This window comes from Phocoena phocoena, chromosome 5, assembly GCF_963924675.1.
Source record: "Phocoena phocoena chromosome 5, mPhoPho1.1, whole genome shotgun sequence".
NCBI classification, from domain to species: domain Eukaryota; kingdom Metazoa; phylum Chordata; class Mammalia; order Artiodactyla; family Phocoenidae; genus Phocoena; species Phocoena phocoena.
The window spans coordinates 117,332,840-117,348,818 of NC_089223.1; the positions used below are offsets into that span (position 1 = coordinate 117,332,840).

At 37.0% G+C, this 15,979-nt stretch overlaps 1 protein-coding gene across 2 annotated transcripts in view; it reads left to right on the top strand.

Annotated features, from left to right (window-relative positions):
- The first annotated feature begins 891 nt into the window (after window positions 1-891).
- SYNPO2 (synaptopodin 2) overlaps window positions 892-15,979 on the top strand; it is a 168,270-nt gene continuing 153,182 nt past the window's right edge. The window contains exon 1 of one of the 2 annotated variants that reach the window (XM_065877741.1): window positions 892-1,157. In XM_065877741.1, the coding sequence (XP_065733813.1) occupies window positions 1,053-1,157 (105 nt within the window). In that variant the 5' untranslated portion in view covers window positions 892-1,052. The remainder of the gene's footprint in view (window positions 1,158-15,979) is intronic. The other variant, XM_065877740.1, reaches the window with a different exon arrangement.

Below are 15,979 nucleotides of genomic sequence, written 5' to 3' on the forward strand. Positions count from 1 at the left end.
CCATTTGTGTAATTTTGGGTAGGTCATATTCAGATTTAAAACGTTAAACTATTTTGGGCCACATATAAAATCAACTTTTATATTGGACCACCCAGACTCAGAACACTAGATGAAAGACTAAAAATAAGAAACTTGTTGGTGACATCGTATTCAGTTGGCTGACTATTCAGGTTTAAGAAGTTTCCTTCCTGTTGAAGAAGGAAGAAAATGAAACACTTATTTAAATTTAAAATACTCCAAACCAGGCAATAGATGTAGTTATAAGAATGTATCTTCCAGGGGGAAATAGTCTCTCCCTCTCTCTTTCTATCTGTCTCTCTTCTCCTTCTTCTGAGCTATATAAGCGCCAGTTCAGAAAAGCACTTTTCAGAGTACAAGGTTTTTGTCTTTTAAAAATAAATGTTTTGCTTTCTTTTATTTCCTGCAGATTAGTTCTGCAGGCTACAGACAGCAAAAGCTAAGAAAAATAATAATTTAACCCACTTAAACTTCTTTTTGTCTGTTTCAATCATCAATGTGGTAATTCTCAAAACATTTGAGAGAATCTAATCCTCTAGTAGTTCACTTCTCAGAGCTCATGTTTTAGGATGTCACTTGCGGCTTGGAGATTAAAACCTTCATCTGTCCTCTACTATTTATAGAATTATTCAATGAAAGTTTTCCTATTATCCTTTCTTTTAAGGGTTGGGTTCTCTCGTTAGAGCTAGAGAACTTTTGTTCCCCTCCCCGCCCCGCATCTTGCCCCAAATGGGGGACATTCTCCTCTGTGTGAGGCTCTTTCCGTTCCTGAAGGTGGGCTGAGCAAAGGAGCGTGACGCAAGAGTGGGCTGTGTGCTTGATGCCTCTAGCGCCTCTGCCGCCTTGTGAAGGATCCCATTAGCAGCGCAAATTCGAAGCGGCGGCCGGGGCAGCAGCGGCTGCTGCGGCGGAGGCTCTGCGCGCCCCAGTCCTGCCTCCCTAGCGGGAGCCCGAAGCTCACGGCATAGCCTCAACCGCACCCAGGCTTCGTCTGTCTTTTCAAGCTCTTCATGTTACCCAGCTAAAAGAAGAAAATGGGCACCGGGGATTTTATCTGCATTTCCATGACCGGAGGGGCGCCCTGGGGGTTCAGATTGCAAGGTGGCAAGGAGCAGCAGCAGCCCTTACAAGTTGCTAAGGTAGGACCATCGAGGATGGGTTATCACGGTTCTGGGCTGGGAAGGAAAGAATGAAAGCAACCTGTTGATGGTTTTTCAAGTTCTGATCCAGTAGTCTCTATATTAGTTTGATTTTGATGCTCTCATTGAATCTTTCTAGGGTGTGGGTTTTTTTGTTTTGTTTTTTGTTTTTACCAAAGAAACTTTGGAGAGTAACATATAGCACATATGTAATTAGTCAGCCATTAATGGGGAAGAAAGCGTGCCATATTTTATTAGCTGAACAAAAGCCTACGTGATTAGCTTCTTCTCCGGCATCCAGCAAGACACTTGGGGACGTTTCTTCTAGGCAATATTAGGATCTGCAGTTGTTATTGTTTCATGTCACTTTCCTTGGCTCTGGCTGAGGAGAAGTACTCAGCGCAGCGTAACCAATTGGCTTGGCTATTTTGGGGCCTCATAAAGTATTGGTAATGACATTTATTATATAGCATTTATGAGAAGCCCAATTTGGGGCAATAATTTTTTAAAAATATGATGAAGATGCCATAAAATCTATTTGAAAGAATACTCTTTTCAGGATTTGGCTAATAAATGCAAAAATCCAAGTACTCTGTTCTATCATGTGCATTCGTCTGGTTAGGTGCTCAAAATAAAATTCAAAGACACTGGAAATATATTTTAAGTACTTAGAGGTAACTTTGAAATGCATCTAATAGTGATTTAAAATATTTTAGATGTTTGTGTTTCCATTAGATTGCTTTTTTTTCTTAGCTCAATATGCTTACCAGTTTGCTTGAGGGGATCTGACATTGTCTAATTATGATTCAGCTAAAACAAATTTTTAAATACATGAAAATAAGCAGACTTTCACCTGATTGTAATACTAAATTGAAGTACTATAGGAAAGAACATGTTTGATTAATTTCCTGTTTTATACTTACATTAAAAATGTATCTAGATCCTTATGAAATATATGGACCACTGGCCTTTGTAGTTATTCTTCTTTCCCTTTGGCTTTTTTTTTTTTTCTTAATGTTCACTTGAAAAAAGGAGTTTCTTTGAAATTTTCTGCACCCAGGCTTCCATAGGAAAATCCTTTCATAATGCGATGGTGGAATCCTGCCACCTAGTGAAAAATTCAAACATCAGGAATGAAGCATGAAACGGGAGAAAGCAGAAATTTTTAGAACTGAAAAGTTCCTCAGAGATTCCCACTTCAACTCGCTAATTTTAGATGAGGAAAGAACCCTGAGAGGTTAAGTAACTTGCCTCTGGTTTTTGGTCTTCGGCTTGGAACTGGCAGAGTGATTAAAGGGTACAGAAAGGTGGTTGGTTTCACTGTGTTTCTTTAGGAGTCAATGGCAGCCAACATCAGACAAAATATTAATGTCTAATTCAGCGTATACAGAATTCATGAGACTGAAGTGGATTTGTCCCGGGTCTAGAATAGCCGTCGGCTGGCTCCCATTACTGAGATTTGGGTCCTAATTCCAGCTCTGATCTAACTTGCAGCCGGGCCTGAGACAGATCACCTTTCCTGATTCATCTGATGTGTGTGTCTTTGGGTGTGTGTGCAGAGGGAGAGAGAGACAAAGATTTTGAGTGGGGTGGGAAAAGGAGAGAAGTATGGTGGAAACTGGACTGAGGTTCTATGTTGCTCGAGTTTTCTACAGCCCTATTAGTGTACAGTTTTAGAATCATTTGCCTACCAGTTAAAATGTGGGGACAGGAGTGGCTAGAAGCTGTAATTCCCGGTGGCTCTTTCATAGCCAGACCTACAGAATAGAATGGGTTCTCCCGACTTCTTGATGTGATTATTTCAAAGTGGAACCACTGTGTGATTTTTTGAAGAACTGAAGCAAATTGCTAGTGAAGGGTGTTTTGGAGGTGCTCCTCTGTTGATAGCATCTCTATTACCAGGATTCAAAGAGGCTATTAGTCTGTATGAGGATCAAGAAGTTTAGTCCTGCTCTCCCCCTATCTCTCCTAAAATACCCAGGAAATATATTTTTGGTTTTAAAAAGATCATTATATTAAAGCATCAGGATGTTTGCTTTAATTTTTTAGTTTGTGTTGTTATAAAGTTACTGATTTTAAAATATTATGAAAGCACCTGGATGTTTGCCTTAATTATAGTGTGTGTGTGTGTGTGTGTGTGTAAAAGAGAGAGAGGGATAGAGAGAGAGAGAGAGAGACAATAATCTATTGTTTTTTCCCCACACATAAAAGTGACCAGAGAGCCTTCTAAAGAAGGTATAATTTCTAAATTTCTTTGGCAATGCCCACTTTTCTTGGTCTGGTTTTATATTTAATTAAAACTTATTATATTTAATTTCTTATTACTAGCATTATTTGTTTCCAAAAACCCTTGGAACAAAGTGCTTGCCAATTTCTACGTTATCAAGGCCACGGCCTCACTGGAATCACTGTTTTTCACTCAAAACATTAAGTCAACTCAATTCTATTAAAGGTCTCTCATTGAGATCAAGGTGAAGTGTATGTTGCTTGGCATAGATTTTCTTCTTTTCCAAGGACTGGTTAAAACTTATTAGAGCCAAGTTACCTCCAAGTAGGAGGATGAATAGAAAAGAGACAGAAAGGCTGAGTAGGGGATGGTTGCTGGCAAACAAAATGCCCACAGTTTTGAAGAACATGCAAAAGAATAGTTTGGAAACTGAAGAGATTATTTTCAAAAAAAAGAAATTTTCACACAGTGCTTAAATCATGCCCCTTAAAATGGGTATGCTACAAAGCTGCTCTTTAGATAACAACAAATTTTTGGCTCGTTGTAAATATCTAGTGTTTAGATTTTCAATAATTCTATGTAGAATGAAAATCTAGCAAGCTGAAATAGCAAAGGAAAAACTAGCCTAATATTTTTAGAAAAAGAAAAAAAAGTAATTCTAATATTATTAAGAATGATCAGAATTTAATAGCTTTATAATTCCCAGTAAATATCCTTCTAGTGACATGTTTAGTCATTTTTGAAAGATATTCAAATGTTTTTAGTATTTGGCTCGCTGGCTGAACTGTAGGTGAACCCCAACTTTTAAAGATCACTAACAGAAATATTAATAATAAAAATTTTCATTGACATTGAAGCTCAAGGCCATAAAATTCTGCTTTGTTTTCAAGATAAATTGAATTTCTAAAAGGCCCTAAATAATCAATAACATTGCCCTGGTTTTTAAATGTTTATATATCTTTTAGTTTCTGTTCTAAATATATGTGGTGAGAAGCAAACATTTCTAATACAGAGTCATAAAACAGTACTCTTGCAAGGTATATTTCCAAGACATCATCCACAGAAACAAATTTATTCAGACATAATTACAACATAAAACCCCATTGTGTCTGTGCAGATGTCCTTATGAAAAGTATGTTAGCACTTTTATTTTACAAAACTCTCTTATTTGGAACATCTACTTACATGGCTATGTCCCTGGACATACTCTTGGAAAATCACTTTGGAAAATCTCCACATAAAGAAATGGGGAGAAATTTTTGTTTTGCAAACAAATCTTATGAATGATTCAGAAATAACTCACATTTTGAGAATCAGGAACAAAAAATGTTTAGACTGTTTATTCTTTACATGTTTTAATGGTTAGAAATGGGGAACTTCCCTGGTGGTGCAGTGGTTAAGAATCCGCCTGCCAATGCAGGGTTCACGGGTTCGAGCCCTGGTCCGGGAAGATCCCACATGCCACGGAGTAACTAAGCCCGTCGAGCCACAACTACTGAGCCTGCGCTCTAGAGCCCGTGCTCCGCAACAAGATAAGCCACCACAATGAGAAGTCCAGGCACTGCAGCGAAGAGTAGCCCCCCTAGCCACAACTAGAGAAAGCCCGCACACAGCAACGAAGACTGAATGCAGCCAAAAATAAATAAATAAATTTATTTAAAATAAAGAAATGGAAGCTTTCTTCAAAAGTATAGACCACTATGGTACTTATTAAAATGAATTTTAATCCAGTTTCAAATAACTTTATTAAAATTTAGATGACAAATTACAATCATCCATTTTATGAGGCAAGGTGGACTTAATGATTCTCATCTATTATTGTATATCCTCTCTTTAAACGTTTGAATAAAAGTATTTAGGCAAAGCACATTCAAATACATAATTCATATCCCTTAGTGACATCAGTGAGGTATCTAAAATGTTTCAGATAGAATAATTCAAGAAACATAGCTATTTTTAAAGGGAAAAATAGGAAAGATTGTGATGTTTAAATATGTATATTTCAGGATAAATGCTCCTTACTACAAATGGAAACCTAGGAACATCTTTATTAGTAAATATGACTGATCACTTAATATTTATTGATTTTTTTGAGCACTTTTTAGAAATTCTAAAAATAGCTATGCTTACAGAAATCCGTGCACACTAGCTAAATCTATTAAGCAGATGTTACATAAAATTTTTATTTTAGAATTGCATGTTTTAAGACAGATCACTTGTTGAAGGACAATGAGATAAAATAATGACTATGACTATGCACGAACCTTGCCATTATCTAGACATAGTCCATATGTAGCTCGCATTTATCAGGCCCTTGTCACATGCCAGGAAATGTTCCAGGTGCATCTCTGGTAGGATGTCTTCTTTGTCAGTGCAGTTGCTGGCCTGCCTAGTGCCTATGTGAACAGTGGGATGGGGGTAGGGAGAGGAAGGTGGGGGGAATAAAACTGGAGAAAGATGCAGGAGGGAAAAGGAGAGAGAAACAGAGAGAGAATGAATAGGAACCTGTCCATTTAGTAAGGCAAGGATCCTTGCATTTCCCATGGATGAACGAATATCACAGAAAGTCATTGGCAGGACTTGAGCCATCTTGCTTGGCCTACCCAGAAAGGCCAAGCTCTTAGCCAGGGGCTGGCAGGAACAAGCTGGCATTGGGGGCTTGGAAGGGCTAGAGAAGTGCTGGACAGGAGCCCTATTTCCTGTGTTAGGGAACTATGCAGGGCAAAGCCCTCCAGGGCTCCTAGAAGGAACCACACAAGTGTCCCCGCATTTGGACACCAGCTGCAGAGAGGACAGTGATGGCCACTCAACATTAACCAGAGAAGCACAAAAACCAAGAAAGAGAGAAATGCCACCTCATTCAGTTATGAATAAATAGATCTACCTTCCCCCTCCTTCTCCAGCCTTCCTTCCTGCCTTCAACCTGGGAGGAGTGGGTGGGAGGCTGGTAAAGGGCAGACAGCACTTTCCTCCTCTTGCCAAGCCCTGGAGCCACAAGCCAGCCACCGTGCTTAGGGAGAATTAGAGTTAGGTGTTAGATCAAAGCTGTAATCGGACTAGACCGTTTTAATAACCAAAAGCCACCAGAAATGCATGGGATCTGACCAAAGTATTATTAAGGGAGGGATTTGGTTTTATAATAGTAGTCAAAAGCAGTTACTAAAAGAAATAAAATAGTTTCACATTTATAACAGAATGATAGGCACTCCTCAAAAACATTAGTTCCATCATACAGGTTCATATTATCAATCACACATACTTGATGTGTGTTAGATTGAAAACTTATCACCAACTCATATGACTTCCATTGACCATGTTGAAGCTATTGTTTCCAGGTAGAATGCATGAAAATCTGACTTTGAGCTTAATGAACTGTAAACTACTTCTTTTTCCTTTTCTTCTTCTTTTGTTGAATGTGAATCAGTACTTTGTAACCTGGGATGCATTTCGTTATTAGGCAGATGCATACCTTTGGTTAAGTCTAAAGAGGTGTTTCTTGAACACCTATTTCTTGAACAACTATTAGAGGCTAGAACTCTCAAGTTAGAAGTACTCTGAACTTTTATTGGGTATTAAACTTTTATTGGGTATAAAGGTGATTGGTTTTTTTTTTAAATAAATTCATACTGCAAATTCCAAAAGTCAGTATGTAATATCATTGGGACATACACATTATACCTAACTGGATAACATTTGCATATTTTTCATGGTAATGGTTTTAAAAGACAGGTCAGCTTCCAAAATAATTTAGCTCCCTCTGTTAGTTAATGTATTGAGGAATATAAGCTAATTTATATATTTGGCTACAAATACTTCATTTGTTTATCCTACAATCGTCTTAGTGTGTTAACATATATTATCTCCTTTGATACTGGTGGGGTAGACAAAGTTTTATTATTCTCAGTTTATAGATGAAAAAAACTGATTCTGAAAAAAATTATTTGAAAAAAATCTTATATAAAACAGCCTTAAGTCAAATATAATTCTTTCCCTCTAGCAGGGGCATCATATCACTCTCTGCATCATCCTGGATAAGAGAACAGGATATCATTTAGTAATGCTGAACATTGCAGTGACTTCGATACAGAATTGTATCAGAATGTCACCAATCTAAGATTTGATCTTTAAAAGCATTTGTAATGATTTTTTCTTTTAATGGGCCTGAGGGCCCGTTAGGGATTTTATAATCTTCCTGTAAGGATTACAGGAAACGCATCTCTGAGCTAACGTGCAATGAGAGACAAGACTGGAAAGGGAACTGGTTTACTTGTAAATAAACCTGAAAAATAGATGGACTCCAAAATGTTTATTGTGTCTGTTCTAACAGATTCATGATGAAACCAAATGCATGAGGTTTTTGTAAAAGGAAATGGAGAATTCCTGCATCAGCTTCATTAAATAATCTGAAAGAGTAAACAACTTCATGAAGTTAAAAGCTCATCTGAGAAACAGATATAACATTTGCTCTTTGGGGAATATTTCATTGTTTGACCACCTCAGTGAGAACATATTTACAGTATTGAATTATCTTAGGCACTTAATTTTTCTGAATTATTTACCATTCTTTTCTTATTATTAAAAAGCAGAAATGGCCACATTCCCAACAAACTGTATCTTCAAAGTCTTTGTGAAATCCATTGGCATGTGGCAGATCATCAGCGATAGTAGATATAGTTTTGTGTTATGACGGTCTGGACGTAGTTTTCCTTAACTTGTGTATAAATCTGGTGTGTTTCAGATAAAGTACTAAAAAATGTGGTGGATTTACTCTTTGAAACATTATAAATGAAAGATTGTGTCACTTGATTATGTAACAAATAGTTTTCCTATCCACTGGTTTTTGGTTTTTTATAATCTTACTCACCCAAGACTAGCTTTTCCACTTTTCTTTGGAAGCAGTGTGAAACAAAAGTTTTCTGAAACAAAAGTTTTCTGAAACAAAAGTATCAGAAACTTTTGTTTCTGATAAAACAATGTAGTGGATGACTTTTCCTGAACAGAACTATGTGTTTGTGTTCTATCTGATCCTACTTAGGCAATACTCCTTCCTTTATCAAAACTTACCTGGCTTGAATTTCACCGTTTTAGGACACAGATTATTTTTTTCCAGAAGAAATCTATAATAATGTTCAGAGTATCATTTTCCTCCCAACATCTTATTGCCTTCTGGAGATAATTTTAAGAAACTCATATTAATGTTTACTGGGTGCTGGACAATTCTTTGATCACCTTTTAAATATAATGGAGAACCCTGTGAGGTTACCCCCATTTAAGATCCCCATTACAGAGGCAGAAAGTGGTTAAGTGACTTCTTTGGGTCACACAGGTAGGTAGGGGCAGACCTGGGGTTCGCCCAGTTTGACTCTGGGGTTTGTCTTCTAAGCTCCTACACACATTTTGGGGTTCAGTGTAGTTTGAACAGCCAGTTAAGAAGGGAAGAAAGACCTCAACAGACCATGGTGGAAAGATTTTTGTGGTCCCATAAACTACACCTACTTCTTCTGTTCTGACTTTAAGTATATTTTCACTAATTTAAATTAGTGTCAGATCACTATTTGAAACTTTTGTTTCTGGAACAAATAATTTAGGAAATGAAATAGAAACAGACTAGAAACTTTCATAATTCTGTCTTCTGAAGGATAGATTTAAAAATTTTTTTTCTAATCAGATTTCCCATGTCTTCTTAACAAATATGACATGTTACTTTATTATTATTATTATTTGTTTTTGTCTTTGGCTGTGCTCTGCAGATTACGGGATCTTAGTTCCCTGACCAGGGATTGAACCCAGGCCACGGTAGTGAAAGTGCCAAGTCCCAACCACTGGACCACCAGGGAATTCCATGCTACTTTACTTTTTTATTTTGAATTTTATGTATTTTTTATACAGCAGGTGCTTATTAGTTATCCATTTTATATATATTAGTGTATATATGCATGCTACTTTATTTTTGAAGCAAAAATTTTCTAGCAGTAGGACCATGTTTGAGAATTTTACCATGTAGCTTAAGACACATTAAAGGGGTATGAAATCAACTCACTGAGGTGGAAACTGGCGGTACTGAATTTACCTTCTCAGTAGCTCACTCACTTCCTACTCGGTGTGTCTACTCCCACTCCTTCAGCTCAGGCCTTCACTAGCTGTCTCTTCGATAACTACCTTGGCCTTTTAACTGTCTCCCTGCTTTGGGTTTCACAGTCCTCAGGTTCATGATACAGAGAGCTGCCAGAGAGATTGTTCTAAATCACCTGTTATACCACTTCTAAAAATACTTCAAAGTCTCCCCATCATATCATCAAAATAACTATAACATTAAAAAAAATCTCTGTACAATTAAGTGCTTTATGTATTATATCATTCACAGTAGGCTTAACTACCCTTTTTTTTCACAGACGGGAAAACTGAGTCTTAGAGGAGTTAGGTGAATAACTAAGGTTGTAGAGCAGGTCCAGGCAGGCCTAGGACAGAGGCCAGTTGGACACCAAAGTGCATGCTCTGAACGACCCCCTGTACTCCCGATATCACTGCAACATGCTTTATAGATTCCAGTATTTATTAAATGTGAGTTTTTATTCAATTAACCATATTGATGACATCCTGCAGCACTTTTGTCTTCCATTTATTTTGCTTCTCTCTTCAACTTAACTTGCCTACAAATAATGTACTGAATGGATTTTATGTGTGGCACTTCATAACCTACCCTAGAATCTTTTCTTTGTTAATCCTTGTTAAGGCAGCTACTTCATCAGTGGTTTTATTTACATTTTTCCCATAAAACATTGATTTTTTAAAAAAATTAAAGAATTCGTTTATTTTGAGAACTTATCTCCAGTATTTTTCTGTATCGGCTCTCCAAAGGAGTAGTTCTTCATCTACTTCAGTATTGAAATAGAATCAAGAAAATACTATAGGCTGGGATATACCAGAAACATATGTTCTTTTATTTAACTTTACAGCAAAACTCCTCCAACTTGTAGGTTGGTCTAATATTATTTCTACCAATTTCCTGGTTTTTCTTTACATCTTCAACAATATTTGCTGATAAAAAATCTATCTCGGTTTGTTGCCATATTGTATTATTTTAACCATTTTAAAATGCATCCATGAGAAGCTTTCTAAACATTATCATTTGGTTTAATTCTGTAATGTTTTAAATCGAGTATTGCCTGACTTCAACCACTGTTAAAAAAAAAACAAATCTGGAAGTTTTTCATGCTCTGGATGCTTGGTTATGAAATATCTTAGTCCTGACTACTTCATACTAACACTAGCTGATATCATAGAGCACAATAAGGCAAAGTTCCGCTCTGACAACAGTGGATATAAATCCGTATTCCAAATAGTGTTCTTGGTAATTTTGAATACTTTACCTACCTGTCACATATGATTAAACAGTAATGGTGTTTAATCTCGCTACATGGCTGATGAAGAGTTTCTGAAGGAATATATATCTTTTTCTCTTGTGCCTGAAATGTAGATGTTATCTTTAATCAATAGCTGCCTTTCAGGAATATTTTAAACTTGTGTCATTTTGTGAGGGTTAAAACTAGATAATAACGTGGAAATTCATTTAATCAAGCACCGTAAAACATAATATATTGCAAGACAATGAACATATGAGGAAGTCTCTTTCCCCTCTGCCGTGTTAGGAGCCCCTGTCCCCTGTTCGGTGGCATCACCTCAAGTACTACATGAAACTCATAACTATCTGGACCAGACTGGACCAGGGTACTGGTGTCAATCCATATATGAAAGTAGATTAAACATTAGTTAGAGCTCCTTCTCATTTTTTAGTTGAAAATAAAAGTCCATGGGAGTTCCAGTTGGCTTGGCAGATAGTGGGGGAAGCCTTCCAGGCATAGGGCAGTACAAGTACAAGAGCCCTGGGACAGAAGCATGCTTGGCACATTCAAGGAACTGTGAAGACGCCAGTGTAGCTGGCACACATTTCCATGAGAAATTGCTATAAGAAGTCCAGTCTTTCACAGTGATAAATATGAAAAACTCTCTCCTGGGAACCCTGACCATGACGTTATGTTCCCATCATTAGATGATTAACATACTGGTCCTAGAGAATGACTTTGAGCTGTTTTCTTCATAGTTCCTCTTCATCCATTTCAGTTTTTCATAATGTAACAGCCTACTGGCCGGTCTTTAGAACACTTTATTTAAATGAATTATTACTACCACTTCTTATGTAGATGTTTGGTTAAAAATTCTATTAACCTTTCCTCTTCCTCTGACATTGATTATCCCAGTGAGAGAAGAAGAATTTAAGGAGTGTCAAATAGAATTTGATACATAGATCCTGTTTATTTTGACTTCAGTGTCAAAGAATTTTATTATATTTTCTAGTTTGTCTTAATTTCATTTCTCCTTCAAAAAAAAGATGATCTTATTTAGATATTATTTGGAAACTGACCCATTGAAAGGATACGAGCATTTTAATGCTGGCTACCACTTACCGTGTAGGTTTAAACACATTTTTCTGAGCCTCAGTTTCCTTATCTGTAAAATAGCATACTGTGTAATGGAATTGCTGTTTTTGTAGATTAAAAACGTCACCAGTTTTACAGGTGAGGAATCTGAGATCCAAGGAATCAGTTAATAATATGTCTTGTGATACTTTTAAAAGATTGTATATTAAGATAATACTTGACACAGAGTAATCATGCAGTAAAGGAGTCTGTCGTTGTTATTATTATTTGAATTAGAGGAGGAAGTAACTGTCTTCTACACAAATTTATTTTCTTCAGAAATTAAGAAAAGTGGTAATCCGATCTCTTGTACTCCAGATATCAAATGAAAGTTAAGAGCACAAAAGCTAAATAAACTATTTGTGATGATTCTTTTACCCAGGGCAATTTTTCATTGTTGATAAAATGCAACATTTCACAAAATGTTTGTAAGTATTTATTACAAATCAAGATTTCTTTGTTATGCAGTTTAATCAGCTTGAGGCAGTAAACCCTTAAGTTATACATTTTACAAGGCCAAATAAAATGATTGTCCCGCTTAAAAATAGTACAGATTTTTTTTTTATTGGAGTATAGTTGATTTACAGTGTTGTGCTGATTTCTTCTGAGTACAGATTTTTAAAAGGAAAATACCTCCAGGCATGAAGAATTATTTGCCTATATTTATGTTGAGCTCTGTTTAGAGCAAGTAAACTCTGACTCTTTCAATCATATTAGTCTCTGGGCTTCAGTTCTCTCATTTATAAAATGGGGATAGTGTTAGCACCTAGCTCCAAGGATTGTTCTCAGGGTTAGAAATTGAGCATGCAAATTACTTAACACACAGGAAACATTCAAGGGTTTTTAAAAATTACTGCTATCACATTTGCGGTTATTCTAATTTTATTTAACCAACCTTTATAAAATTGAAGGGTTATCTGCTGTCTTCTTTGCAATGCCTTTTGAGATCCGGATCTCAGTATCATAAGAAGGGCTTCTGCAGTCCTCAGGATCTCTCCCTGTGAGATGGCATGTAATGGTTTCAGAATGTGGCCTTATGTTCACTCAGTAAGCCATCGTCCTTTCATTGGAAACAGCATATGGAAATCATCACAAAGAGAAGGAATCATTTCAAGTGCTTTGAAAATATAAAAGAAAAATAAATTGTCCCTGGTAAGTAAATATAGGACGCTGATCTCTGAATAGTCAGGAAAACTCTGTGCCAGGGCCTTTGGGGAAGCCTAATGAGCATTTCAGTCCCTCCTCCCAACCCCCCACTCTTGTCTTCTAAATTAGAAGTTGTTGCTATATAAGGCTGCTTTTTCTAAGTAAATGATAGTAGTTAAACTCTGTGTATTTTTAGCTTTTCAAACAGTGGAAAGTTATTTTCATCAGTCAAGATCAAGCTAAAATGAAAAAGTTTGTGAAAGGCTTAGGCCTTGGGAGTCAGGTACTACCATAGCAGTCACCTTTATTTTTATTTCTTTCATGAAAAACATAACATTTTCCACTGGATGGTGCTCAGCATGACGGATATTAGATTGAATTGTGTAACTATTACATTACATGTATGGCCTGCTGCAGGGAGTCAAAACGCAGTGACCCATTTTCAGGTCTCCAATCTTTTGGCCGCCTGCCTGCCAGATGGGGAAATGTTGGTCAGAACAATTTCATCCTGAGGCAGAGCTGCAATCTGGGAGAGAAAGCTCATCGCTGTCTGCTTCTTCTGTGCCAAAATGACCATGTAGCTTCATGTTGAGTGAGTTACCAAGGGTTTCCTTCAGCTGCAGGCGCAGGACTGAGAGTAGACACAAATTCAATTAAGGATCCCATTATGATGTCTTCCATTCTGTTTTTTATTACCCTCAACTTCTCTTACCCTCTGTTTCTTTTTCTTATTTGAGAAGGAAAATTCCTTCTTCTCTGTCTTCACTGCCCCCATTCTCTTAATTCTCATTCTTTATCTATAAAGAATCTCTCTATTCTTTTTATGCCTCTCTTTCCCCCTATAGCTTCCTAAGCAAGACACCTAATCTGATGTTGCCTTATCTGCAGAAGAAAAAAGGAATGATATCATGTGCGTGTGTGTGTGTGTGTGTGTGTGTGAGAGAGAGAGAGAGAGAGAGAGAGAGAAAGTTCTGCATACATTTCTCTTTCTTAATTGATTTTCATGGAAAGATAAAAACATGCTGGATTTTTTGATTCAGAGCTGAGATGAACAAGTATGGAGAATTACTTTCCAGGAGTGTGTTTCCACAGTCCAGGCCTTCTCTTATAGAAACTCCTTTTCAAGGTTTTTAAGGCCCTTTGCCTCCTATCACTGTCTCTGGTCTGAGCAGCTTGCTTCTTCCGGGGAGGCTGTTCTCATTTTCTCCTGAACTTGACATGTTAATTCTTCTCCCAGGTCTCTATGACTTTGCCCATGATCTTTTCTGCAATGGAATGTTTATATTTATTTCTCCCAGGCACATAGTAGGTATGCAATAAAGACTATTATTTTTTAATTGACTGATTAATAATGATTCTCCTTTTTAATTCAGTAAGGGATAAAATTGCATTCAGTTGAAAGCAAGTACACATTGTTTGAGGAAGTTCATAAATTTTATCAGAAGCTTGAAGGATAAATGTTTTGAATGATAAGGATAAATGAGTGGTTCAGAATCTGTATCAAAGGCAAGTAGGAGCCAGGACATGATTCTGCCACAGGATTAAAGAAGCGGGTAAAGGGCAGGGAGCAGGGGACTGGGATGGCAGGGTAGCACAGCATGAAACAAGGGCATTCTTCCTTTAGAAGTACTCACACTGTGGTCAAACCATGGCTCTTACTCAGGCCCCAGGCTCCTGGAGCTAGAGTAGCAAAGAGTGACTTCAGACCACAGTATGCCTTCCTATTTTGTACTTAGCAAACAAATATTATTGTTTTGGTAGAGCTAAAGGCTATGATAAAGAAGCTTCTTTCTCATTGGTATTTCTTGTTTAAAAGTTTGCATCTTCCACACTTATATTGTCACCTTACTCTTTGAAAGCAGGAGCCTAGCTCTTGGCATCTTCTAAAACAGTGCTCTTCAAGGTGAATGACATACACATATGTGTAACTAGGTACTTAAGCCATATTCTTATTAAAAGGTTGTTGAATAAATGAATGAATGAGTAAATGTATATCTTCTATTCTTTAGTGTGAGAATGGCAACTACTGAAAAGCCTGATTATGCTGAAGCTTTATCTGATGCTTTTTTAATGAGCAATTTGTTTAAAGGGTAATTAGAAGAGTGATATATATGCTTTATATGTGTATGTGTTCCTATTTTTATTTGATATTATGTAGTTACCAGATGCCAATTCAAGAGGTTCAGTGAAAAGACCATTGATTGGACTGGAAATCAGGAGGCCTGAATTTTAGGCATTGGTCTAACTTGACTTTACTCTGTGACCTTAACTAAAATTGTCTGACTCAATTTCTCTATTTATAAAAGGAAAGATTTAGAATATGTAATTTTAAGGTTCCTTTTAGCTAGGGTCTATTTTAAATCAAGAAGATAAAAGATGAGGGACTTCCCTGGTGGCGCAGTGGTTAAGAATCCGCCTGCCAACGCAGGTGACACAGGTTCGATCCCTGGTCCAGGAAGATCCCACATGCTGCGGAGCAGCTAAGTCCATGTGCCACAACTACTGAGCCTGCTCTCTAGAGCCCATGAGCCACAACTACTGAAGCCCTCGCACCTAGAGCCTGTGCTCCACAACAAGAGAAGCCACAGCAATGAGAAGCCCACGCACCGCAACAGAGTAGCCCCCACTCTCTGCAACTAGAGAAAGCCTGCATGCAGCAACGAAGGCCCAATGCAGCCAAAAATAAATAAATAAATATTTTTTAAAAAAAAGGTAAAAGATGAAAGAAAACACCCATGAATGGTCATATTTTCTCTGTTAACTTGAAAAATAAAGCAGTATTTTCTGGAAGGGCATTTCTTTATACAGCATTTTTATCGGACTTTAATTCTCATTTCTCCAAACCATAATTTGCAGGACGTATATGTAATAAATAAATAAATAAATAAATGAGTAAAACAAAAACTCTCAAAATGGTATCAATTTAATGTGCTTTTTGGCTAGATTTTACTTTTTTAATGCTTAAAATTGTA